Raw genomic sequence first — 27984 nt, forward strand, 5'->3', positions numbered from 1 at the left:
TTAAGTATCTATACTTACATATATTGGCAACGAGTTTATATAAGAAGAAATTATCAAATATTGAAACAAAGAGTTCATTTTGACACGTTATATTATTTACAAACTTAAGTATAAACTAGATATGTAGGTACATAATAATATAATCGACAAGAGGTACAAGTATAAAAGTCTAACTTAGTATAAAATATGTATATTAACTCAATCATTTTATAATTAAGTATCATAAGTCAGAGCTTTAATAAAAGAAAAGCATATACTTTCCTGTAAACTTTCTTCAGCCTGCTAAGTATATCACTATAGTTACCTACTCGTACTACTTCCAAATAATTCTATTTCATATTCTGATCATGATCAACGTTTAGACAAGTGATTAATTAAGGTTGTGTCCACTTTAGTTAGTGGAGGTCCATAATTTCAAAACTATGTACAACCTTTTATTACTTATAAGGTTAAAGATTTATCATTTACTTCGAAAAGTTGCTCAGACACAGGATCATTCAAATTTAATGTGATGATTCATAGTCCTCATTAGTCATAATCTTTAACCGTGTTACCAAAAAAACTTAAACAACCTTTAAACGTGGGTTTAACATATGTCAGAACATAAAAACTGTTATTTTAGGCATGTCGACTCGAAAGAGATGTTTAAGTTCTTTGTCGTAAGACCCTAAATGAACATGAAATAATAATCAGGTATTTGTTAGCAGTATAATTCTAGTACTTAGCAATTTAAATCTGATTTACTACTTATGGCAGTTCGTAAACATTACAGTACAATAAATAATTCGTATTATTACTTAACACTATGATATAAATGAGTATAAACAAGGCAGTGAATATTGTAGTTTCTGTTGTAGTATTCGGCTCTTCTTTGGTTTGTTTTAGAAAGAAAACGCCGGAACAGTCTAGTATTTATCAGAATGGTGATTCGATTAACGGCAGGTATTTCCCAAGAAAGGTACCTACTTACAGATCAAGATTAGCATGTTTCAAAAAAGTTAATATACATACAAATTGGCATCAATCGATAAGGTCAATCATCTTTCATCTAGCAAACCGCGAAAGTCACGAAAACAGAGTAATAAACATTAAATTACTTTTAAAACTCTATTACTTTTATACAGTACATATTTATTTACTGTAAATTCATTCATCCAAGAAATCGAAGTTTCTTTTGAGTTTTATTTTTTGCTTGTTAGTTAGTTTTCTATCTTTTCATTTGAATAAAATAAGTTTAGATGTCAGGGTCTGATAAACTTTACCACGTTTACTAGAGAAAGTTATTTGATCCTTATGATTGACCCTATCGGATGGTACCATAGAAGTATCTCCAGGAGTATACATTTTATCTAGATTTAGCAGTAAGCTTATCTTTAGAAGAGATTATGCTTTTGACTTCAAAGTATTTAGGAATGTTGCCTTTGAGTGAAGTTTGCTATCTCCAAGATTTAGAGTAAGTACCTACTTTCTTTCTAGGTTTGTTTTGAAAATTCCATTCTTTATAATTATGTTTGTATTGCATTGGTAGACTGATTAAGCAGAATGCGTTAGGGCATTATTCGGATACGCTGAAAATTCCATATTGATACGATATTGATTCCATATGCGTCAGTAGGTACAGTTTATGGCAGTAAAATACTCCGAACAAAGATAATAGAGTAAGGTATTTATGGGTTAAGTTTCTTATAGCGTCCTGAGGTGTCTTCTGCTGTCAAATGGCAACCTGTTTGAGATGTTATTGTTGATGGGTACTCCGTGGTTAAGAGACAACACTTTTGAGACTATGTTCAGGTCTTCAGGGCTTCTGGAATTCAAACCGGTTTGAACTAACAATTGTTTTAGTTCAATATCTGCCGGATTGAATTGATTATTTCTCGTTGTTGGAAAGAAACGATTGCTGAAGGTGGGGGTAAATGTATTAAATCGATTTTGGTTTTGATTAAGATTTTGTAAATTATTAAAACCAAAATTACCGACCCCACTTTCTTGTCGGAATACACGATTTCCCTGTTTTTGTCTGAACGGGTCATCTAGTCGTATCTGATTAAAATTTTGTTGTTGATTGAAATTCGGCTGCAAGAAGTTGCTTATGCCATGCGGGAGATGGTTTTCCTGAAGGGGAAACTGCTCATTTTGTTGATTTCGTAAGTGAATCAAAAAGTCAACGGCCTCTCTGTTCGGCAGCTGTTGTTGAATTGTTACACCATTAGGGTGGTCTAGAGGTACACTTGCTTGGATTGACACTTGAGAGCTCTGTGGGCGGGGACCGTTGTTTTGATTAACGAATTGATTAGGGGCATTGTTCTTCGGCAATCCTTGCACCTGAAAATTGTTTACAGAAGGAATGGCTTGGATACGTTGCTGTTCGAACTGAATTTGCTGTTGCCTTTGTGCTTGTTGTTGTTGTTGTTGCTGTTGTTGTTGTTGTTGTTGTTGTTGCTGCTGCTTTTGCTGAAAAAAGAACTGTTGTTTCCTTAGCATTTCCTCCTGTTGTCTTTGTTGAATTTGTAATAAGCGAAGTTGTTCTTCAAGGATCCTTTGTTTCTCCTCGAGTTGTTTTTGTAATGCTAATTGGTGGCTAATGAAATCTGGTTGACCGCCGTTGTTTTGATTGAAGTTTTGCTGTCTTATGACTTGCGGTGGTACGTCGACTGCAGAGAGCGATGGTCCGGCAAGAGGTGTCGCAGCGTTAGCGATATTCTGTTGTTGGAATATCGGCACAACTTTCTTAGGCAAACCTTGAGCGTCTTGATGAACTGTAAACGCAGCTACTAAAGGCGCTTGAAAAACTTGAACATCACGTTTATCGACATCTTCGATATTTTCTCCGTCTTTGTTGTGCGTGGGGCGCGGAGTGGTGGTGGTGGTGGTAGTGGTCGTTGTCGTCGTTGAAGGTGTGGGCTTGGTGTTCACTGAATTGCTAATAATGTTATTAGATGTAGTCTCTTGGATACTCCTTACTTGCTGCACATTTACCCCAGAATCTCTTGTCTGGGATATTTCATTCTGAGGCAACTGGGTAGGAAGTGTTGCGGTTACTTGATTTTCAACATTTCCTGCGGTCGTGCTTAAGATTGAAATGTTACTGTCAATGAAAGTAGGCGTAACATTAGTGCTGTTTGCGAATGCCGACTGTCCATTTACTACAAAAGAATGTATTTGAATTCTTTCTGGAGTTTGAGTGGATGAGTTTTCAGTAATGTCTTCACCAGTTTTCAACAGTTCAGATTCAACTGTTGAAGAGCCATCAGTAATATCTGTGTCTGTTGTAACTTGATCGCCCTCTTCGAGATCGCTCAGAGCTTTAAGCAGAGCTTTTCTGATGTAGGGATCCAAACGCACCGATGGTTTGGTCTGGATGCTGTTGAAATGGTCGTTGATCGCGTTGGTCGTCGAGTCCTGCGCTACCGCTATTGCAAATAGGGTAGCGAGAATCAAAGCCGGCACCTGTAAAGGAAAAAAAATACAATATATTCAACTTGCATTATACGAGTATTTAGTATGCTATTCACGGTATTTAATGCTACAGGTTTACGGGTCAGCGTGTCTAGAAAAGAATTATGTCGGTAGGTAAGTTGGCAATAATCCGTTTGCGTTGGCGTGTCGCGATTATGATAGCTACCTACTTCCACGTTTCCACGATCTTAATGTTTTTAGATGTATTCGGTTACATTGTTCGTGTAATGTGAAACAATAGACGTTTTCTTGCGGGGCCGTTACACAACTTGATGAGAGTCGCTCCCGGTCGCGCCGCGCTAATGTGAATGTATGACAATTTACATTATCTCACTAGTTGCCCGTGTCAGATCTCGAGTTCAAGATATGTAACAATTTCGTAAATAGGCCAAATTTGTCGCGGCAATCAAGTGAATGATAATTTGTTTAGCACGAATACAACTACGGGACAATTTCAAACATCATTAATTACTTATGGATTTCTCTGGGTCGTAACATTCATTTATCAATCCTCATGTTGTTCATCAATTCTTAGTTGGGCTATTGTTGCGCGCGCGCGTGCGCGAGGCTCTGACCGGCGACCTTTAGGCCCGCAAGTGTCATAACATGGCACTCACTTCGCCGTGGGTGTACGCTAACGCTACATTCAGTTCAACACTCGTACGTAATACATCCACACCTCATTACCCTACGCACTGCATTTGACTTCCGGGTACAGAATACAAAACGTGTCGCAGACGACTTAATCAAGCATTACGCTTTAAGTATGTACAAAAGACGTATAACAAAGAAAGTTGTATAATTGACCGTACGGAAGTTCTGAACTTTATTCAAATTTCAATGAGTCGGCATAATTCACTGTTCTGTCTACTGTTAACTAAATAATGATCAACGTGCGATGAAATGTCAGGCGGTGGCGGCAGATGGCTATCGCTTTGCAGCAGCGAGAGGAGGGTGAAGAAAGTTATTTGTCGTGCTTTATGAGCTGGCCATTGTCTACAGCTCGTTGGCGCGCTTACAAAAGATACCGCGAGGTGACCGCGCAGCGCTAGGTTTATCATAAAAAATATCATAAAAGCTTTTTGGAAGCTACAGGAGATAATTTAATTGATATTACACGAAGGTATAATTGTCTACAGAATTTAATAAAGAATCTAATTTGGTAATGTTTTTACCTACGACGGAACGGAGAAGGTACACCTACATACATATGCGTTTAGGGTGAAAGGTTGTTTGTTTGTGCGCAAAACGACTGTTCCCATTTATCTCCAGAACGGTTAGACTCATTTAGATGCGGTTTTTTGTAATAGTTTTGTAGTTTATCGGTGATAGTTCTTTGACAGGTGTTATGCCGTTTAGCCACTAGGGGGCGCTACAGTAATTTTGTACCTTTCACTTTAACTTCGTTTATTGAATACCATAGATTATGCAAAAGCCTGATGGATCACTTCAAGTAGTTTATACAAAATGTATTTAAATAGAAGAAACTCATTGAAATCTCAACAGATGGTACTTACCTACTTACATTATTATCATAACGATTACTACATGTTTACTAATGAAAGGCATATCCATTGTTAGGTGTAGGTAAACGTAAGCAATTACTTCATCTGTGTGTTTGGGCTTTTAACAGAAGCATATTATTTTTAAAATCTACCTACTTATAACAATGGAGCAAAATAGTACATCAAAGATTAATATTAGGATTTTCCTTCAACTATCTCTTTTGCTCTCAGTACGGTAGGTACCAAGCGTTTTTCTTAACTATGGTTCTAACTGGTTCTAACTATAACTTAAATAGGATACCTACCTTTACACAATACTATATACTGAATAAATAATGTAGGTACGCTATACATATATAACCTTCTGGACGTTCCCCGTTATACAATCAAAGAGCAAATTATAAAAAAGGTTTTTTAATAAACAATATAAAATACTTTAATATAGGAAAAGTTTACTAATTAGAGTGCTATTTTCTTAAAAATTTTAGGAGTTCGAAAATTTAAGATGTACCTAAGTAATGTAATATTATTTTAATTATAACTACTTAACGGTAATCGCATTGCGTAGATACGAAGGTAGTAATAAATATTTAATTAGACATAAAGCGCTGTCCGTTGCAAAAGCGCGAGCGCGCTTTCTCCGCGTCGGGGGCTGGCAAATGTCAACATTCAGCGCGGACGCACCCACATGTGACACAATGTCAACCGAGCCGCCCAACGAATAAGGGGTTGGCCGATTTTTTTCGCCAAATGTCACGCGGTGTGGACAATGATGCAAATTTGCGTCGTGCGTGACAAAAGTGAAGTCTTTGTATCAATATTCAATATAAATAGTCTGATTGTTTGGCTCTTTTTAACGGCTTTTTAAAGAGGGGTGTTATAAGTTTGACCGCTATGTGTGTCTGTGTGTGTGTCTGTCTGTCTGTGGCACCGTAGGTCTTAAACGGGTGGACCGATTTGAATGCGGTTTTTTTTATTTGAAAGCAAGTATTCTAGCGATGGTTCTTAGACATGTTTCATCAAAATCGGTTTAGCCATTTTTAAGGTATTGAAGTTTGAAGTGACAAAGTCGGGGGTTTTTCAACTTTTTGTTGGTTAGGTTAGGTTATTTTATATCGAACATGTTATTAGCCTAGCCGTGTACCGACCGTGGCCGTGTGGCTGTGGGCCTGATGCGTGCCAACTCGTTAGCAGTAAACATGTATGACTGAACTGAGACATTCATGATTTTCCCATCAATCTCCTCACGTCTTGTTATGCAAAACCATGAATCTAATAGAAGCAAAAGGGCACTCTACACTAAAATAATGTCAAACATACCAATCAATTACCTTTAAAACAGACAGACACTTGAGTTAAATATACTCGAGATCGTGCTTAGATTTGAAACACTGTCAACTTAAATAACATATCTTTAGCATCTCGAATTATGCTAATTATACTGATTTTAATTTTCATGTCACCGCGTCTGCGTTGACCAGAATCGGCCTGACCCGAGTCGCACGCGCATCCCTTGCGCAATCCGCGGTTGGAACAAATTAACGAGTGAAAACATAATATAATATTACGTGGACACCGAACTAAGCTAACTTTCCAGCTATCACCTATGTGGCAATCCAACAAGGAAATACATAAGTTTTGTATGACTCGTCCATGATAGTCATCTCTGATTTCAGATAGCCAAAAGTCCTATGATAGTCTGGTACCCTACTTGCATTAACGAACATAAGGGGTCTTCAGTTTTGCACCACGTAACACTGTGACAAACCTCCCACATACAAAATCTTTTTTCGCAATGTTGTTTTGTAAACTCCAAGCTTAAACGGTCCAATTAGCGTGCTCCTTTGCTTAAATAAAGAGAAGAATAATTCATTGCACAAGAAGACGGATCGCCGTCAACGCGACGACATTGTTGGACCTGTCTCTTAAAAGTTGTACCCCTAACTTTTTTCTGGGATTTTGAATTTTTTTTGTTACATCTACTCATAATCACGAGTACTATCAATTTTAATAGGTGAAAACAAGTGTCCCAAAATTTTGTATTCCATTCCGTTACCTACCTTTCCCATATAAACACTTATAAATATGAGAGTAACGGAACGGAAGTACAAATATATATGTAAATTTTGGGACACTTGTCACTTATTAAAATCGATAGTACTCGTGATTCTGAGTAGATGTAACATAAAAATTTCAAAAATCCTAGAAAAAAGTTAGGGGTACAACTTTTAAGAGACAGGCCCTGTTACTACTGCTGGCCACTCCAACGAGGACATTAAACTTTAAGGAAATTCCATCACATGAACTATTGATACTGTCCCGTAATTCGTAGTCATTTGTGGTTAGAGAACCTGACTATGAAGCTTGAGGTTCCGGGTTCGATCCCTGGCCGAGGTAGATATTTGTATGAATACCACTGTTTGTTCTCGGGTTTTGGATGTTTAATACAATACAATACAATAACTCTTTATTGCACACCAACAAAACAAAGTAAGCAGTACAGAATATACAGGTATATCATTACATGTATTTAAGTATGTATTTATCTATTTAAGCATGTTTATCCGTTGCCTATAGTACTCATAGTACAAGCTTTGCTTATTTTGGGACTAGATGAATTGGTGTCAAATATCCTATGATAAAAAAAAAAATATTACATAGGTATTGGTTTTAATAACTCTTGTACGTATTTACGATTGCTGCTACCTTGTTCTACATGCTTATGAAACAAGAAGCCATAGTATGCAGTGTCATGCTGAACGTGCATTCTGTAGATAGATATTTACATAATATAGTCGTACGCGGCCTATGAACCTTTTACGAATAAAATAAATTGCTTTATTGAAATGGGGATAAATAAAGCTATTCTAATGGCTATCATCAGTGTTCTTAATGTCCATTGGTATAAAAGACGATATTTTATACCTATAGGAGGCAGCTGGAGTTTAATTGGATGTCGAGAAAATGAGCTGTGAAGTAGAATTGCGATTGGAAGGTGTGTGTGATGCTTTATGCTACGATATTTTTGTGAATTTTAAATAAACTGACTGAAGCGATTACAGATTACTGACTATTGAGACTTGCCATACATCAACTACTACTTAAATAAAATTAAAATGAGTCCGTAGTTTATTTAATTCACCAAATAATATATAATAATAATAATAATTTATTATCTCATAGTTACAATAACAGTATGTTAACAGTATGTTGTACGTTTAAAAATTAGGAAGCATTTATTTTAACAAACAGGAATAGCAGATAAAAATAAAGTAGATAATAAGTAGGTAAGTAATATAATACTTGAAAAGGTAAATTTCTCCATAAACCTTCATATATTTAACAAGTGAAAACATCCGTGTAATAGAAATGGCTTCGTAGCTATCACTTATTAGCGGAGATAGCAAGGGAATACCAGTTTGAGTTGAAGTCGTGCGGTTGACCCACGACCGGGCTCTCATGCAGCCGCAAAAGTCTCACATATTTAACTTTATTTTATCAGTCTTTCGTATTCGACAAATAACCTGTTTAACGCACGACCTGATTAGTCAAAACGTTATGAAATGCGTCGCTATATGCCCAAATACAGTTTTAATTATGCGGTTATATTTTAGTGTTAAGTGGAAATCAGTGGACTCTACACAATATCTTAAAGTTTAAGACTTATACTATCGCGGTCACTACTAATTTTATCCCATAAATTCTCCAGTTGTCTCATGATCATGGCGCATGTAACTGTGCCTGTGCCGAAAGCTTCTGAACTCTAAAATCAAGGTACGCGGAACAAAACCCGAATTTAAATCATAATATCAGTGGACTCTGTTGTGGTCAGACGGTTGTTTGTAATTGTCATCGGCTGTCTCTCCATTGACGTAGCCAATACTTACGGATAATCGAAGTTATTTACGTACCACATAAGCAATTGCATAAGTTGTCAACAAAGAAAGCAAATCGCTTTCAATGGTGAACAAATACTTTTGTTAGATCAAAGGGATTTCGTATGCGGCCCGCACGATTCAATCTAAACCTAACAATTGAAGTTTATTGACAGAGATATTCATCCGATCGTGTCGGGTTGTATGAATAGCTAATTTGTTCAGTCTTTGACTGCTGATGGCTGAAGACGCTTCATAACCTGACACTAATCATTAGTTATGTGGCTCGCTGATGTGAGCATGTAATGTAATGGCTTCACACGCGGCAATTAGCATCCGCTCATTCGCATAAACTTGCTTTAATGAAGCCTTAAGATGTTGATTAGAGGTGTAACTAGGTGACACCAGTGCGAGTATTTAAATACAAATCACATGGTAATTAAAATAGGGAAGTAATCAATTCAGATTAGATAAGATGTAACATTTTTGGCAACTAAAGTGTGTACACGTTAAAATCCGGGCATGCCTGATCTGTATCTGCGTAATGAATGCAAATTTTCAAGCAGCACTTTTTTAAAGTAATTAGTGGTTAGGAAACTACATAATAAAAATATAATCATAATAAAAAGTTAGGGCGTCTGTGAGTTTTAGCTTTATATATTAGACAATGCCTAAATTATTTTGTACAGCATCCTTCTGACGGTCTTTTCTAGGTTTTTATGTAAAAATTATATATTTTTTAAAAATTGGACAATCCATTTTATAGCTTATAACATTGTCTTTTCACGACAGCTAATATTTTTTGAATTGACTTCAGATTGAGGTAGTTTGGAAGTATGTTAACTTTGGTGAATTTGCCTTTTTGACAGAAAAATGCCTCCCATATGAAAACTACTTTTGGTGCTTGGATTAGAAAGTTTCCCCGACTCCCCCAGGTAGAAAGCAGTAACATCATGATTTTTATTGGAAAGATAATAATATGATAAGGATATTATCCTAATGAGCGTAAAACAGCTTGTGAAAATATAAATACAATTGTGGCATTGAAGTTAAAAACGAGTGAAGATTATCAAAAAACGCTGTACAGCAATTTAGCCACAGTGAAATACATAAAGCTAAAACTCACAGACGCTCTAACATTTTATTGTGATTGTATTTTTATTATGTAGTTTCATAACCACTAACTATTACAAAAAAGTACTGCTTGAAAATTAGCATTCATTACAAAGATACACCAGATGAGGCATGACACTTTAAATCAATGAGCTTCACTGTAACTAAGCAAACACAGAACCGTATCCTAAATGATTGTTTAGCGAACAAGAAAAACTTTAATCGGAAAACATTTTTGTTTTATTTTTTGGCGCTTTTTGTAAGGCATAGAGTTAAAAGTTCAACAATCTACGGGAATCTGTAAGCAGAATCGAGGTGCTTCATTATTAAACAATTTGATGGCGTGTGGCTTGATGGAACATTAGACGCGGCGCCGGTAGCGTTGTGCAAGCACAACCCGGCCGAAGCTTGAGTAGGCGCAATTATCAGAGCAACGACCGCCGCAAGCTCCCTCTGACACGCTTCACCTATACCATTATCTATCACTGAAATAAGAATAACTCTTTACTACGGTACCTAACAAGCCACGTTCCTGTCCTTTGCGCAACCCGAGGTACACGCATATACACATTGTAACGAAATTTCTTATTAATTACATGGTAACCAAAACACACGACATTAATTTAGTTTTATGACAGGTTGCTACATATTCTTTTAAGTAATCTTAAGCCGAGTTAGTCTAGTTTATTGTAATGCAACGTTAACGGCTATGTCTACACGATTATTAAAATTAATCGATGCATTTCATAACCGTCAACTCAACCGTTCATTCGTGACTGTGATCGTTGTTAAATGATTTTTAAGTCTTGCACAGCACAGGCATTAGATTTTAATCCGCTTCCGTGTCATAGGTACATAACATTTAACCGTGTTCACACATTCGTTTAAAATTCCAAGCTCGGAATAAGTAAAATGCTTAGTTAAGTAAATGAGAACAAAACGCTATACGCTGCAATTTCAAGAAAATGCTATTCGTGCGTAAACCACCGCAAGCTTAGTGAACATAAGGAGGAAGTATTTTCAACACGTGCTTCTAAGATTTTATGAGTCATAAAGCTAATGTAACTCGGTAAACAGCGCGGTTGGGAATGTTGCTTTCTATGTGCAGTCCAATACAATAGGGCGCAGTTTGCCTGCGGGTTACCGTCATGGAGATCGAACATCAACTTAATCCCATTCTGACTATAAAAGATATTAAGTACTTATACGAGTAGATTGAACTTCACAATCTTTTCAACTTTCGTAGTTATAGGTTTTTTTTATCAAATACATAAAAGTACCTAAATAGGTGTGAATTAAAAAAGTAAAAGAAAGTACTGAGAAAATTTATCGGACTTCAAAACTATGACCAAAAATGAGAAAGAAATGTAATTCTATTTATTTTAATTTGTACTGTTCCCTAAATTAGAAAAAATATTTTTTGCAATCTGATTTAGGTAGATATAATTTTAGAGATATGCACGGACAAACATATAAACGTAGGTACATTATATATACGTACACTTATGAAATTTAGCCACATGCTTAAAAGCCGGTATGGACTAACATACATACACAAAAATTGAAAAATTCTGACTCTATTACATACATAGGTACGGGTGGAATTGATAACCCCCCTTTTTAAAAGTCTGCTTAAAATTAAAAAATGCTGTACATTAACTAATCGAAAATATTTCCCTCTGAAAATATTTGTAACATTGATTGATACTGATTCGATTGGACTCTAAGGAGATAATTTGCGTTTTTAATCATATCGAACCAAAACGTCAGCTTTGCGTAATATTCTTGAAGCCATAATCTACAGTCAGAATGAGTTATTTTATTTTATGTCATAATCATGATAAAGCTATAGCTATGTGTCAAATTAAGCACGGCTGTAATAAAGTTTTCCGCAAGGTGTTGTCACCGCGGTCGTTTGCGGTCGTCCGCAGTTTTCCGGACAGGGTGCTAACGACATGTAATGCTAAGAATCTTAACTTTGCAGGTGGTAGGAACTTGTGGAAGGTCCGCCCGGATTGCTACCACCATCTTTCTCACTAATCCTGCCGTGAAGCAGCAGTGCTTACACTGTTGTGTATCGGCGTGGAGAGGTATCCCACCTTAGGCCTCTAGGTTGGCAACCCATCTACAATACCAGGGGCATTGCAGATGTTTATGGGCGGTGATGATCTCTTACCATCAGGAGACCCACTTGCTCGTTTGGCAACGGAATTTGCAAGTCGAATAAAAAATAAAAAATAAACTCTGAAACGGCTCCGATGATTTTGACGAAATTTGGTATGTAGAGGTTTTCGGGGATGACAAATCGATCTAGCTTGGTCTTATCTCTGGGAAAACGCTTATTATCGAGTTTTAGCCCGAGCAAAGCTCGGTCGCCCAGGTACTTTATACATAAAACTAGCTGCCCGGTTCTGCTTTGCCCGTGCAATGTAGAAATTTCTTTATTAATAGGTATAGTTAGTTACACCCGCGAGTAGGTAACTATACTAGTTTTTTTATCAAATAGCTGGCAAACGAGCGGGTCACCTGATGGTAAGCGATCACCATTCACCACCACCCAAGGATACCTACAGCATTTGGACTGCGAGTGCGGGTGCGTTGCCAGCCTTAAGGGGAGGGGGATAGAGGAGGGGGGAGGGGGGAGGGGAGTTGGGCCTCCGGATCTCCCACTCACCGTACGAAACACAGTAGCAGAACTACTTTTCACGCCGGTATTCTGTGGGAGTGTGGTACTAACCCGGTCGAGCCGCCCCATTCGTACTACAGCCAGCAAGTGGTTACAGTAAAATGAAACCAAATCTTCTTCCCACTCACTTACTTTATGAAAGTAGGTACCTACCTAGAAGTGTTTTTCAACCGAGACTACTGAGACTTAGGGGCTGTTTTACTATCCATTGATTAGTGTTAACTGGCGGTTAGGTGTGATGCCGTCTCTATTTGTTTTGTTCGAAAAGACGGAGACGGCATCACATTTAACCGTCAGTTAACGCATATCAATAGATGGTGAAACATCCCCTTAATCTTTCCCTTTGTAAATTATTTTTGCATATGTACAATCCTGGTACCTACTGACCTGACAATTACAAACACAATAAAAAAGTCTCACCCAAATAGGGCCGTTCTGAAGTATGCGTTTAAATATTTGGCAATTGGTTTTTCGGGGGTTGTTAAACCAACCGAGGGGGGGGGTCTCTATAGTTTTGCCATGTCCGTGCGTCCGTCATAAATTAAGAAAATTTAGACTGTTTCCCTTTGCATAATTAATTACCTTAATTCATGTTTATCTTTAAAAAGTAAGAGTTAGGCCACTTGTGTCTTGGAGTCTGATTAATTTTCATAATTTTAACTGTTGAATATTCCCTTAAAGTTAATGGAAATAAAAAAATATTCGTTGTCTATAACGAATTTAAAAGGATAAGTATCACAGAGTCGATCAAAACTTGATTATGTGGCACATACTAATATTAGTATGGAATCCGAACAGCGCCTGTCACGGTACGCACTTGTCCGTTTTTTATTTAAGTATATAGAATATTTCAGAAAATTGTATTTGTAAAGATGTAGCCAAAAGCTTCGTTATACAAGTCTAGATTATCACAACATAATTTACGCATGTTCAGCTATTTCGATGTGTAAATTTGACACGGAGAAATAAAACTACGCAATAATGTTGAAAAACATCTGTTTACCATTTATTATCATGTGAAACATTAGGTTGACCTTAGCCTGATGGACCGTTAAAATACCCGCTAACTGTTACACAATTTCACAAATACACATCGGATTGCACCTCTCTGTTACGTTGGTTCGTGACGACGGTGTGGGACACGACTTTTGTTTATAAACTCTATTAGTTTGGCATCGTTGCGTGACACTTCAGGTTCGGTCGATTTCCTTGGGTGGTTCAATTTAGTTTTGACAGCTATAGTAATAAGAGCTGAGACGCTCCAATTTAAATGCATACCTTTATAAAGAAAATAGAAAACAAGAGCGTGAGGTAGATTTCCCAATTGAATTCACTTGCGTAGCTGAAATGCGTGCACAATTTTCTTAATGTTTTATAAGTAAGACGAATATCTTTAGATATGGTTTTCGGGGACACATGCACGTACTTCAACGAAGTATCAACGAAGTGCGACCTTTTTTGGTTCATTAACAATTAATGCGCAGATTGATGGAATTTACTCTTCAACCAGCTTCAACCCTTACATTGCCTACTGACAGTTAAGTTTTTATCTTAAAACTAAAATGTTACTTTTATTAACACTTGTAATAACATATCTACACGCCGAGCAAATAATATGTTTCTGAAATTTCTCCATAATTTATTTTAATGGAACAAACGCACAGCCATGTGTTTAGCTTGTGTACTGGCCGTGACAACTGTGGTGCATACTATTGAGATCCACTTTAATGGCTCCTCGTTTAATATATTTAATTGAGATTGTATTATTATACGTTAGACATCTTGACGCGCCTAAATCTAGCTATGCTTGCGCATTTGGTTATACAACCGAAAGTTTTACGAAAATCTCCAGCTGTCAATTGATTGTGTTTTATTAACAAAAAAAATATTTTAATGACACTTTACCATTTTGAGGTGTCAGTATTATGCAAAAGGTCGTGGTGATGAATGATCGTTATGGCATGGCATTATGATGGTAATCAAACGCTGAGTTTCCTAAAATGGGAAATAGCCTTTCTTGTTACCAAAACCTACAGGTAACAATGTAGGTACAGTTGGCTTGATAGATAGTAAATAGAGTAACTAAACAGGGTTACCTCGCTTAAAATCGCTTGTGGTTGTATAGTTCATAGTTCGTGAGGGCTCTTGCCGCTCTCCCTTTGAGTTTGTTTGTTCACGATGCACAATTCCGATATGCACGCGGCGATGTGCTCCAACTGCATTCACCAAGTACGTGCCAGCGATGCACTGTTGATGATCCTTCTTTTAATGATCGGTATGATGTGATGTAGCCATTTAATATTAATCTGCATACTGCGAAGGTTAGTACATCGTATATTATAGGTAACTACTCGTAAATGCTAATACGTTAATTTGCGGAATTAAACTATGCTCAATCGAATTATAACGATGGCTAACTGCTAGAAAGTTTATACTTAGAACATAACGATTCAAAAGTTTTAGATGCGTTAGAGGAAATTGATTCACCATTTATTTCCACGCTTTAACGCGAATAATATCAAACCACTATCACCGCTATCGATATCACCACTATCCTTACAGATTTCATTAATAAAATCGGTCATTAATTTTAACTTCCCATCGTTCAATTTGTTGAGGTCGGCCATTGAATATTAAAGCATAATCGCTATAGTGCAGCCGTGTGAACTATGGATTATTGATGGCTCTACTACCTACTTTTCCTTCTATTAAATAACAGCCGCGGCTACGACTAGACGAGCAGCTCTATACTACTTATGAAAATTATGCAACTATACGATTTGATCTCATAAGGAATCCCGTTAATTTTAGGTACAAGGTTTTTTACTACAAGAAAATTGTTTTTGCTCAAAAATGTCAGTAAAAGTCCATGAGCTTTTTAGGGTTCCGTCTGTCTGTCCGTCCGCGGCTTTGCTCAGGGACTATCAATGCTAGAAAGCTGTAATGTTGCACGAATATGTATGTAAACTATGCCGACAAAATGGTACAATAAAAAATAAAAATAATTTTTTTTTAGAGTACCTCCCATATTAAATATATTGACCCGGATAACTCACGTCTTAAATCGATTTTAGCTCGACATGTTTCGGGCTAATCCGTAGCCCTTCGTCTTCGGAGCAACGCGACTCAGTGGCTGCTGCAGTGCGCGTGTTGCTTCGTATTAGTTAAACGAACTCGCAAGCTCGTCCGTTTAATACTCATACTCAGCCAGCAATTGCCTACTCCAGGCTACGACCATAATCTACTATTAGGTATCATTGATATAGAGAAAGAAAGAAAGAAAGAAGATATTTATTCACATTCACAGACACACAAATACAACAAAATTTTAAAATAACAATAAACAACAAAACAAAAAAAAATATATATATATATATATATATATATATATATATATATATATATATATATAGGACATTAGACCATAACCATGTTCGTTGTGTTCGATTTTATCATAGTGAAAAGTAAAGTGTGCTCATTTGAACTTAAAACTTGTTATAATTTGAGATAGGAATCATGACACATTAATAAATAATAAACAATACAGGTACCATAGGTACACCGATGATGAGTTTAATCAATTGTGATTTGATTAACAAATTGTGATATGTTAGATTAGGTACTTTGTGATAGAAGAAGTGATGCAATACGGTTTCGATTGAAATTAATATAACCAAATTAGAAAAGTTTAATAGCCCCTGACATTGACATTTTTAAGTACAATATCTCAAAAATGGCTTAACCGATTTTATAAAAACTTAGTTAAGAACTACTTCGCTCAAACTTTTTTCATAAAAAACACATCAAAATAGACTCGAATCGAATCGAGTGGTCAAACTTAAAACCCCCTCATTTAACGTCGGGGGTTAAGAACTCAAGAATAAAACAAGTCGTCCACAATAGCGTAGTATTTACCTGTTGTGCTTATACATTACATGTAATTAATGTAATTAATATATTTTAAGTTAGTTAGATAAGAATATTACTAGGATATACGGAAGAGCTTTACAGTATATTTTTTTTAGTAAATAGAGCAAGTATCTTATCCATACCCCTTGCAACAGAAAATTAGGTAACTGTTAGTGTGAAATTTGGCCTAGAATGATTCAATGGAAAATAAAAATGATCAAGCCTTAACTCATAATGGATGATGATTTGTAACATTAGCCGTGCGTGCGCGCTCGGGGCTATAATAAATGTGTTAAACTCTAATATAGAAAAGTACTTATGTCCTATAGTCGAAGCCTCTGCGCCCACACGTCACGTCGCCGGTGAAAGTTTACGTCATCACAACGTGCAGATTTCTGCAAATTTACTTTTCTTTCTAGTGTCGTTAACGATGCTCTCGTCGGAAGCAAATATCTATTCATAGCTTCACACTCGAGAATCGGTAACACATCGATTTTGCTTCATTCAAGTCTTAAACTCGCTACTCGATATATTTAACTAAGTTTGTTTGTATACAAGTAACAAGACCACGATAAGTTGACGCGGCGCGAATAGATACGAGTAGGTATTCTGTGCCCTTAGTGTAGTTTTCGGTTACAAAATACGTCTCGATCGCGTTCGTCTCAATTTGTATGGAAACACGAACATCGCAAACGTTCCGCTATAGAGGCGTATTATTTTTATCTTGTTGGAGGCCTACCGACAGCTCGTAGTAGGTACCTACTGTTTATAAATTAGTACGAAACCACGTTTGTATGGGGACGCGAGCTTGCGGGGGACTCTTAATACGAAGCATAACGAATGCATTCAGTTCACCATGTTCTACTTATGTCGTTAATTAAAAGGAACATTTAAATGCTAAAACGAATCGTTATGTTCAATATTCATTCCAGCATGCTTATTTTAGCCGGGAAGCAATCAACGCCTTTGTGAACAAATGACACTTTCTTCAACTGCCTCATCACATTTTAATTGGCTTCTTCCTAGGTTCATAATCGATTAGCACGTACATGATCTAATCTACAACTAACAAAAGACAACTGACAAGATGGTGCGTTGATTTGACAAGCAATGAAAGTCATTGTTTTATTGTTGGAGTGTATAACTGTACGTCAAACAAGACATCAAAACAAATCAAATAGTAAAACAAAAAAATAGAATACCTTTAATATTTACATTGACGAGGTTGCCCGCTAAACCAACTCTTCGCAAACAAAACCTAGTAAACTATAAGTTTCTGTTAAAAACATGTTAAAATTTCATTTTTATTACAGGCTTTTTTTTGCTGACTGTACTTGCAATGTCATCTAAACTGCAAATATCCGTACCTACCAAATTTCAAGTCGAAGCATTAACCGTTGAAGAGTTCCGTCCTGCGGAGACGATCCTGGCAGGACCACCAAGATGTCACTGCCAGATTATTGTATTGTCACCAAATTTAAATAAGAATGCCAAATTTTAAGTCAATCGGACCCCTAGAAGTGGGTCAAATTTAGCTTCCAAGATTTGACCGAAAAAAATTAATAAATAGGGCAAGTTAAATAAAAACTTGTAAAAAAAATTGATTGCTTGTATTCTTAACATGATACCCATTGATTAAGAGTATCCACAATATTTATCAAGGGTGGTAATTGGTGTTCACAGAGATGAATGGAAGGCAAGGAGCTTGGGCGAAATAAATGCTGACATAGGCTACTTTTAATCCCGGAAAAACGTAGTTCCCGAGGGAACAGCGCGCGATAACCGAATTCCACGCGGGCGTATGAATTGAAATGATTAATGATAAATACTTGATTCACAAATTATTACATGAAATTAAAATTTAAATACCTAGTTAAAATGAATTTAATTTTGAAACCCTGGCGACCACTAGGCTAGTGGTTTAAACCAAAACTATAGTCTCCTTAAGCATGGTAAGGTCGTGGGTGGACCTGGCCTTACATCTCTGAGTTCTTCGGAATTTATGTGTGAAATTTTGGGTTTACTAATGTTTTTCGGCGAATAACGTTTGGCAACCTGTTTCATTTCCCAACTGTTTAATATTTCTGAAACTGTAAATATTTCAGGATTTTTATAAAACTAACCTAACCTAACCTAAAGGGTTCTACACGATGGCCCTGAAATAAATCCTGAAATATTTACAGTTTTAGAGTTTGCGAAATGATTCAGGTTGCCTAACGTTACGCTGCGAAAAGGCAGTACACGGAAATTTTGATTGAAGGTGAAATTAGATTTGAAATTTATCATGAGCTTTACGGTGGAGAAAACTATCGTGAGAAACTCTATACGCACCAGCGACGAAATTCAATTATGTCTGTTAAGTTTTCAATCCCACAATCAAACCATCAAGCCATTCCGAGAGGAGGAAATGAAAACCCTCGACCAGTTTTTAGAGACGTCAAAGACGAACCCAAATATGTAGATTTCATATATGTTAGATCTTTCACGTCAATAGAGATACGAAATATGTGTTTTTTCAGACAATGTTTAAAAAAATCATACAAAATTAAGTATTCATTTTTTACAAAATCCGGTAGACAAAAATGGGGATAAAAGATTGGAGAACCGATAGCCGTTTGACTTATAATTCTATCTGTAGTGCAAAAGTAGGAGATACGATTTTAAACTTGTCAAAAATCGAAGAAAACCTCGGGTAGCCCCTTAAATAAAAAAAACTTAACCTAACAAATAGTTTTCTATATTTAAAATTTTCTGAAAAATTTAAGGTTTCAGTGCGAAAAAAATTCTGACAAACGATGATTCGGACAAAAATAACGGTATGACTACCAAAGAGTATGCGAACTTTGGCGCTCCCATGCACCACAGGTCAATCGTGTAATTAAAGAGTGGTCAATGTCGTTCAGCCGTGTGTGTGTACGAAATTAAATGAAGCTAGTTCTCACAATTTAAACTATTGCAATTGTATTGTAATTGAGTAATCTTAAACTAAGCGACAAATATCCCATGCCTTGCGACAGCTGTTAGATCTGTTGTGAATGAGCATTGTGGTTTGTCCTAGATTGGTGTAAAATGTTCTTGTTGAATTGTATAACTTGTCTACGATATTCAATCTCTTAGTATTTCATCGGTTGCCTTCTTATGTTACGGACTACTTAATTAGCACTGATTGAACGATAAGTCGCCGCCGCTCCGCATACAATACCGACACCTTACCTACATTATTTATGCGTAATCATATTTAGTGATACAAACATTAGGTTTATGGATGAGTATACGTAACTAGCGATTGGAGGATTCTGTGCAAAGTAATGATTATCGTTATTTCAATACTTGTAAGATTACATCCGGGCCGCACTTGAATCTTTTTTATTTAAAATCACTTATCGGGAGTGGATATTATTGGAAGCTTTATAGGTAGCAGTTAAGAAGTTCATTCAACCTCTACTTTTTCTAAGGTACGTAGATACGTCCGTGTGATAGACAGTATCATTTTTGTTATACACTTTTAGATGAATAAGGTCTTACATAGATCATGATTCATGATACTCATATTAAATAAACTGATCAATCTGTCATGTAATAAATCACTTGATACTCGTACTAACGCAATACATCAACGAACAAGTAATAATTATTGTTTGTTACAGCGCACAGTATCAACTTTAATTTAATTCAACATACAAAATTGATGCAATTACATTTAAAGCAATTGTACGTTTTGATTGCTTGTCTGAGCAAGTATTGTACAAATTATTATAATAGTAATACGACTCGTTTAAAAATATGATGTGTTAATTGTTTATTGTCTTCGAGCAAAAGTCACTAATTCCTCTGTCACACCCACGCGTCAATTAATCAGTTATCTGACAAAGACCTATTATGAATTTAACATTATAATGATATCACTGCAGGTACATCATAACTACATACATATGTGGTAATAGAATGAAAAGAGTTTATAGCTTGTCGTTGTAACGTTTAGTAAGTGGGTAGGTACCTATTGAATTAAGAAGTCGCAAGGCACGGTTTTAAATAAAAGGTAATTTACATAAAGTAAACACAAACTATACGGGGAATGTATAGAGAGTAAACCAAAAACAATATATTTATCTTTGTGACATTATGTGGGTGGGGTTTAACGACGATAAAAGCCATGAATGGCCGATTGCCTTATATTCTCACACTGATTATGAAAAATACTTAGGTACATGAGCTGAGATAAAAGGATATGTAATCGATACCGTGTTTAGACATTGCGTAAGGAATTCCTTGTAAGCTAAGGATTCAATTTTGCCAACTAAGGCATGGAACCCTAAAAAGGGTAAGTTAAGCGAATGAAATAAAATAGACTTAAATAAGGCGAGAAAATATAAACTACTTAATAAATGTTAGTGCATTAAAAATTACAAATTACTGTTTGAACCGATCTATTAATACAATTTTTTCCGGTTTGATTGAAAAATGTAATGGACGGCGCCTGCCATGTTGGTATTCTGCCTATTGTCTGTCAGACAAGATGGATGGACTTACACAATCAAATCATAACCTTTATATACCCTCTATAAATCACGCTTCAGCCGAAAGCTGCGAGTAAATGAAGAGATATCGCTCGCTCATAGTATGAGGAGAGTATGATATGGAGCATCAATTATACTGTCGATCAACGAACACTATGAAAAGGATCAAACATAGATTACGAAATGGAACAGTATGATACAGATGCCTACGCGTGACTTAGTGGTTGGCAAAATGTTACGCGAGCAGCGTAGAGTCGTACGTAGGAAATAATAATATAACGAAATTCAAAAAAGGCATATCATTAAAAAAACAATTTTATCCCCCCTTAATTGATAATTAAGTAGGTAATTTTGTAATGATACTCGTAATTTTGTTACTTTATGTTTATCTAGCGGCAGTAAAAATACACACTGTAATAATATGTAAATTTCAGGTGTCTATATTACGGTTCTTAAGGTACAGCCTTATTGTGTCCGACTAACAGACAGATGGACACCGTAGCAACAATAATAGGTTCGGTTTTGGTCATCCTGCGGGTACGGCACCAAAAAAATACTAAGATATTATCAAAACTCTCAGCGTATAATATTAATTTAATTTGTTAAATAATGAACATCTGTAGAGATTTAGTGCTAAACACGACGAACAAAAGAAATATTATCTTCTAATCTACTCGAGGATCGTGAGAAACCGGTGATATCCAAAATTTTTGCGCCGGCGCAGGCTTTCACTGTCCCACGGCGCGACCGAACACATAAAATGATTCTAAGTAGTAGCTATCAGCTCATCTATGAACATGACAAATATATTACACGCCCGTCACCGTGAAGTTAATATGGGAGCCTGAGTAATAGAAATTGAAAAAAATAATTAAATAAGCACATTGTGTCGTATTTAGAAGCAACGGTAAGTGAATATTATAAATCTGTTTGTTTATATTTTATTGTTTCTCATATTTTATTGCAGCTCTTTTATCTATGACACAGATAGTATTTACATAAAAGTAGTAATAAATTAATAACGAAATTGTTTTCTCACTTAATTGCGGCTTATTGTTAAGATAATATTGTTGTTTTTTTTCGCTGTTACAACTTCACACGTCACTAAAGCGTTTATTACGGGTAGGTATCATCAATCAAGATGCACGCGTTACGTGCGAAGATCTGTCAGTCTGCAATGCGAAGCGAACTGTAGTCATCATCATCATCATCATCATCTCAGCCTATATATGTCCCACTGCTGGGCACAGGCCTCCTCTCAGAACAAGAGGGCTTGGGCCATAGTTCCCACGCGGGCCCAGTGCGGATTGGGAACTTCACATGCACCATTGAATTGCTTCGCAGGTTTGTGCAGGTTTCCTCACGATGTTTTCCTTCACCGCAAAGCTCGTGGTAAATTTCAAATGTAACTCCGCACATGAATTTCGAAAAACTCAGAGGTGCGAGCCGGGGTTTGAACCCACGACCCTCTGCTTGAGAGGCGATAGGTCAAACCACTTGGCCACCACGGCCACGGAACTGTAGTAAGCAGTAGTATAGTTAGTTGACATGACACCATAAAAGAATAATCCCAAGATGCTACTCTATTAAAAAAAAAATTAACCCTGAAAAGCAGATTAATTGTTAATTGATTGTAAACTTAGATTTTTTGTTTCTTTAAAGCAAATAAATAGCAGTGAATTTACATACATAAAAAACAACTAACCTAAGATATCTAAAGGGGCTCCTAGACGGGCAATATTTTCATTGCTATTTGTGGCCGGCACCTATTGGTGTCCCTCTCTTACTCACATATTAGACACCAATAGTTGCCGGCCACATATTGCAGTGAAAATATGGCCCGTCTAGGAGCCCCTTTATAAGAATGAAAAGAGGGCAGTAAATTCAATAAGTACAATAAAATACTAGATACTGTGAGCTCGTAGATGCTTTAACACGTAATATGTCATAAATTTGTGTATGTAGAGATATTAGGTATATCAATAAGATAAACTTGCAAGTTGCAAAAGAGCATCCTCGAAAGAATATCAATAGTACCGCGGGTAATAGCTAAACGTATCTATGACTGTTTTTCAGTTATAGACAGGTATCATGATGTCTCGACAATTGTACCCCGAGCGAACTCGTCGGCAAAGCGTGGAGATGAAAGAACAAAAATGTGTCATCGTGATCGACACAGCAATAAGCACGCTTTTACTTTCATCCTACTTATTGAGGAATTTCGTTATTATGTCACGGCATGGCATGCTGTCATCCTTAACTTTGGTACTTGACTCGACGCCACTTATGTTCGAGTGTTTATGGTATTTTGTCAACTGATGTGATGACGATTAAATTAAGAAAATTTTCGTTGGGCAAACTGTGTTATTGGTAATAATGCTTTTAAAATTTCTGTTACATCTCTTTCTCGTTCTGTTTTCATCTACATTTAAGAAAGAAAAAATCTGTAGGTATGTACTTATAAAGCTTTAAAATCTTTCCCATTGAATTATTTTTCGCATTAATTGCAAAACCCCATCCCAGCCTATATACGTCCCACAGCTGGGCACAGGCCTCCTCTCAGATCAAGAGGGCTTGGACCATAGTTCCCACGCGAGCCCAGTGCGGATTGGGAACTTCACACGCACCATTGAATTGCTTCGCAGGTTAGTGCAGGTTTCCTCACGATCATGTTTTCCTTCACCGCAAAGCTCGTGGTAAATTTCAAATGTAATTCCGCACATAAATTTCGAAAAACTCAGAGGTGCGAGCCGGGGTTTGAACCCACGACCCTCTGCTTGAGAGGCGATAGGTCAAACCACTAGGCCACCACGGCTTTTTTCATTAGGCCACCACGGCTTATTTAATTTAATTGCAGAATATTACATAAAAAATACCTCGATCATGAATGAAAGATAAATGTAGTTTTTCTACATGGATTCCTGGTTGAGATCATAGGTCACAGAGTAGTCATTAGATAGAGTCTGCATCGTTGCGTAATGCGCGATGTCAATACGCCCTGTGGCTTGCCGCATATATTTTGCATTAGTTTCGCAATTTGGCGACACTGTTTGGTTTTTACATAATTTTATACTAAGTAATATTAATTTGGGACACAAATATTAATTTTTGAATAAAATTAATACCGGCCAACTGTTGGATATAAAATTTAAACGCCCGTTTTAGTTTAATACTCGATTAATTGAAAATTAATTTAAATTTGAATATGAAAGCGATTGATGGACGATCATTATATTCATAAACTTATGCATTACCTAATATTTCTTTTCTTCTTCAAGGGTAGGTACTATAGGTACTACATAATTATATACTATCCTATTTAATATTATAAAAGTGAATGTGTTTGTTTGTTACGCTTTATTCCTTAATTAAAATAACGGCTCGACCGATCGTAATTAAATTTGGTATGGAGCTACTTTGCGGTCCTGGGAAGGACTCAGTATGATTTTTATCCCAGAAAAAGGCTTAGTTTCCGCGATATAAACTAATTCTTCGTAGACGGAGTCGCGGGCAACTAAGTAGGGTAACTCTGCTTGTCTGTCTTTTACCTTTCACGCTTAAGCTACTAAACTGATTGAGATGAAATTTGGTATGGAGATAATTTGAGACCCTGGGAATGACATAGGATAGTTTTTATACTGGAAAATTGCCTAATTTGCTCATGATAGTCGCAGGCCACAACTAGCTTAGCTGTAAAACCAGAATGACTTCATCCTACATTATCTTGGTGTCATTTTATAAGTTTACGATGCATACTAAACCATTAATATGCCGTATGACAGTATCGTAAAACGACTTAATAAATTCATTCATGACACGAGAGCGGCCTTTTATGGTGTTTATTTTTATGATGAATCGTGTTAATTGAGCAAGGTAGTGCATGCAGATCGTTAGGTTCGAACTTGATAGATGTATATGTTTACGGATATAACTGAAAGTATTGACTCGTGAGTCATAACTTGAGTAAAGCTCATCTTCCACTGCGAGCGGAGTAGAGACCGCACGGACTCAGTTTAACTTACAACAATTATCTTCATGTTTATGTTCTAGCTCTTGCTTGTAATGTGATATGAAATTAACGGCTTTGACCATGACTTTTGACTTTCATAGAACTGAATATTGAAACCCATGCGGATTCTCTGCTCGCCGTAGAAGGTGGCCATTAGGTTCCCATATTTCACAGAACCACGGAAATTTCATCGGGTAGGCATCAGTTAGAGCTTAGCTACTACAAAGCTATACGTAGAAGCGTGCGAACGAAAATTATGAGATAATTTTACATATTATTATGTTAATGACATAAGTAATTGATATATTAAATATTGATATAAACTTGTCGTGGTAGCCAGTGGTTTGGCATAATAGTCTCTCAAGCAACGAGAGTCATGGGTGAGAAAACAAAATTCTGTCACTATCTACCATGAAAACTAATGTAAGTATTGTAAAACCAACTATAACTAAACTATTGTACAAATTGGTAACTTAAAGTGATCTACAAAATTTATAAAATTACTCTTCATCTTAACGTTAAGCTACCGTTAACTGCTGTGTGCATTATTATTTAAATACTAGCTGTTGCCCGCGACTCCGTCCGCGTAGAAGTACGAGTATGAAAAATAGTTTTCGGAGGGGTTTGGTTACACGAGAATTTTATATATGTATTAGATTACGTCATCATCATCCCAGCCTATATAAGTCCCACTGCTGGGCAAAGGTCTCCGCTCAGAACAAGAGGGCTTGGGCCAAAGTTCCCACGCGGGCCCAGTGCGGATTGGGAACTTCACACGCACCATTGAATTGCTTCGCATGTTTGTGCAGGTTTCCTCACGATGTTTTCCTTCACCGCAAAGCTCGTGGTAAATTTCAAATGTAATTCCGCACATGATTTTTCGAAAAACTCAGAGGTGCGAGCGGGGTTTGAACCCACATAACGCTCTGCTTGAGAGGCGATAGGTCAAACCACTAGGCCACCACGGCTTCCGTACTAGGAGTATATTCTAAGTAAACAAAATAAATCTTCAAAGGAAATTGTGCGTGCGTGACATTTTCTGAAAGCAATGTTCACTCAGTTACTTTCGCCCACCCAAACTCAATCCACAAAGCGCATTATTATAGAAAATAATCAAAATCTCACTGAGAAACATAATGCAGTCAAAACATGCGCAAGCGCAAAACACTGGAAGAATCCTTAAGAGGGTTCTTCATCCGAGACTCATGTAAACGACTACCTATCGTCATCGGCTCATCGCACACGTCGGTTGCGTCACCGCGGGGGGAAAGTGCATTGATTATTTTGTTGTGCTTCGGTTCAACCAATAACATAAGTATTAACACCATTTCAACCCCTGATCTTTTCCTGAACTGTTATGCAAGGTACTTGAGGAGAAATTAGGGCTGTCCTTAATTACATCAGATACTGGGCTGCGATGAGATTTAGAAAAACACGCAAATATCCGTTAAGGGTAGCGGTTGCCGACTAAACAATTAGTTGGATACATTTGTTTTAGACCGATGCATAATTTTATTGAATTGTGCATATTCCATAGTGCATAAGTTCATAACGTCTTATGGGACCTTATCACACTTAGTCACGTAATGATATGCCAGTTTCACCTATGAAAGACTAATCGTTTCCGTGTTAATTTCCGTCCGTCTGTAATACAATAATTCAACAATACAAAAACTTAAATAGTCGTTGAACATGTGTTTAACGTACGTCAGTTCATATTTTTATTTTAGGCATGTTTAATAGACACGTTTAAGTTTGCATTTATGTTGTTGCATTTATGTTATCTATGATATTTATATATGTTGTTACCTCATTTATTTGTTACATTTATATTATGAGATATTGCCGAATAGACAACACTTATAGTATCTTGTAAAACTTGACGTAAAATTTAATGTTAGTTAGGTAAAGCACAAAATAAACCGGAAGGCCCGTAAGCTGTTAATTGTTCACACTGTAACATAAAGCTGTTCGCATAGTTTACAAGTGACTGGTTAAAAGTTAATTACAATAGAAAGGTAAGAATGATAATCTTCAGTGCAATTACAATGAATTGGTAAGGAAAGAAAACGCGTGGGAAAATTCATTAGTCAAATAATGTTTAAGGGAATTATGTATGCCGTTGACGTAAGAGCTGCATTTTGACGAATCAAGTGCGTTATTGTAATTACGGTACCTCATTGTGGCTTAGTAGGCCTTAATGCACATATATGAGATTAGAAATAAAATATTAAGGGGCTGTTTCACCATCCATTGATTAGCGTTAACCGACGGTTAAATGTGATGCCGTCTCCGTCTATTCGAACAAAACAAATAGAGACGGAATCACACCTAACCGCCATTTATTATATCATCAATGGATGGTAAAACAGCCCCTAAATGTTTAAAATTGGTAATTGAATTGATAATTTTATAATGACAGCAAAAGCAAATCGTAGTAGGGAAAATTCATTTCCTTTTTTTTGTCGTCGCTAAATATGTATAATATACACAATTTTTCATACTAGTCTTCTGAAACATGTGTATGTTTGTTGTTGTTTGCGTATGCACGCAAGCACAGTCTCTCTACACACAAACACATACACACACACACACACACACACGAAAGTCACTTTTTCAGGTTTCACATAAATGCATATTATGTTGGTGTTACTATTTTTAATCTGTTTCAAAACAACTAAAATACACACAGATTTTTTTTATTTCAGCGGGCTTAAGTTTGACTGCTTGCGATCCTCGGATGGCATTAATTAAACACTGGTACTCACTAGTCGCATGGTGTCGGCCGGTGTCACTAAGCACTTCAGCCTTGAGTCAACAACGATCCACAGTCGGTATAGCGAGGGTCCGGTGCTCACTTGCGCTCGCGGTGGTGCGTCGATATGCACTGCGCGCGCTGGGCCCGGTCGCCCGG

The 27984-nt window shown here is 36.7% G+C and overlaps 1 protein-coding gene across 1 annotated transcript; it reads right to left on the reverse strand.

Annotated features, from left to right (window-relative positions):
* Window positions 1–73: 73 nt before the first annotated feature.
* On the reverse strand, window positions 74–27973 carry LOC141427473 (uncharacterized). The gene is made up of 2 exons (XM_074086974.1): window positions 27839–27973; window positions 74–3447 (listed from the first exon to the last, which is right to left on the reverse strand). Exons 1-2 carry the CDS (start codon window positions 27845–27847, stop codon window positions 1684–1686), a joined length of 1773 nt encoding a protein of 590 aa, XP_073943075.1. The 5' UTR covers window positions 27848–27973; the 3' UTR covers window positions 74–1683.
* Window positions 27974–27984: the final 11 nt, after the last annotated feature.

This window comes from Choristoneura fumiferana, chromosome 4 (genome assembly GCF_025370935.1).
Source record: "Choristoneura fumiferana chromosome 4, NRCan_CFum_1, whole genome shotgun sequence".
Lineage (NCBI taxonomy): Eukaryota > Metazoa > Arthropoda > Insecta > Lepidoptera > Tortricidae > Choristoneura > Choristoneura fumiferana.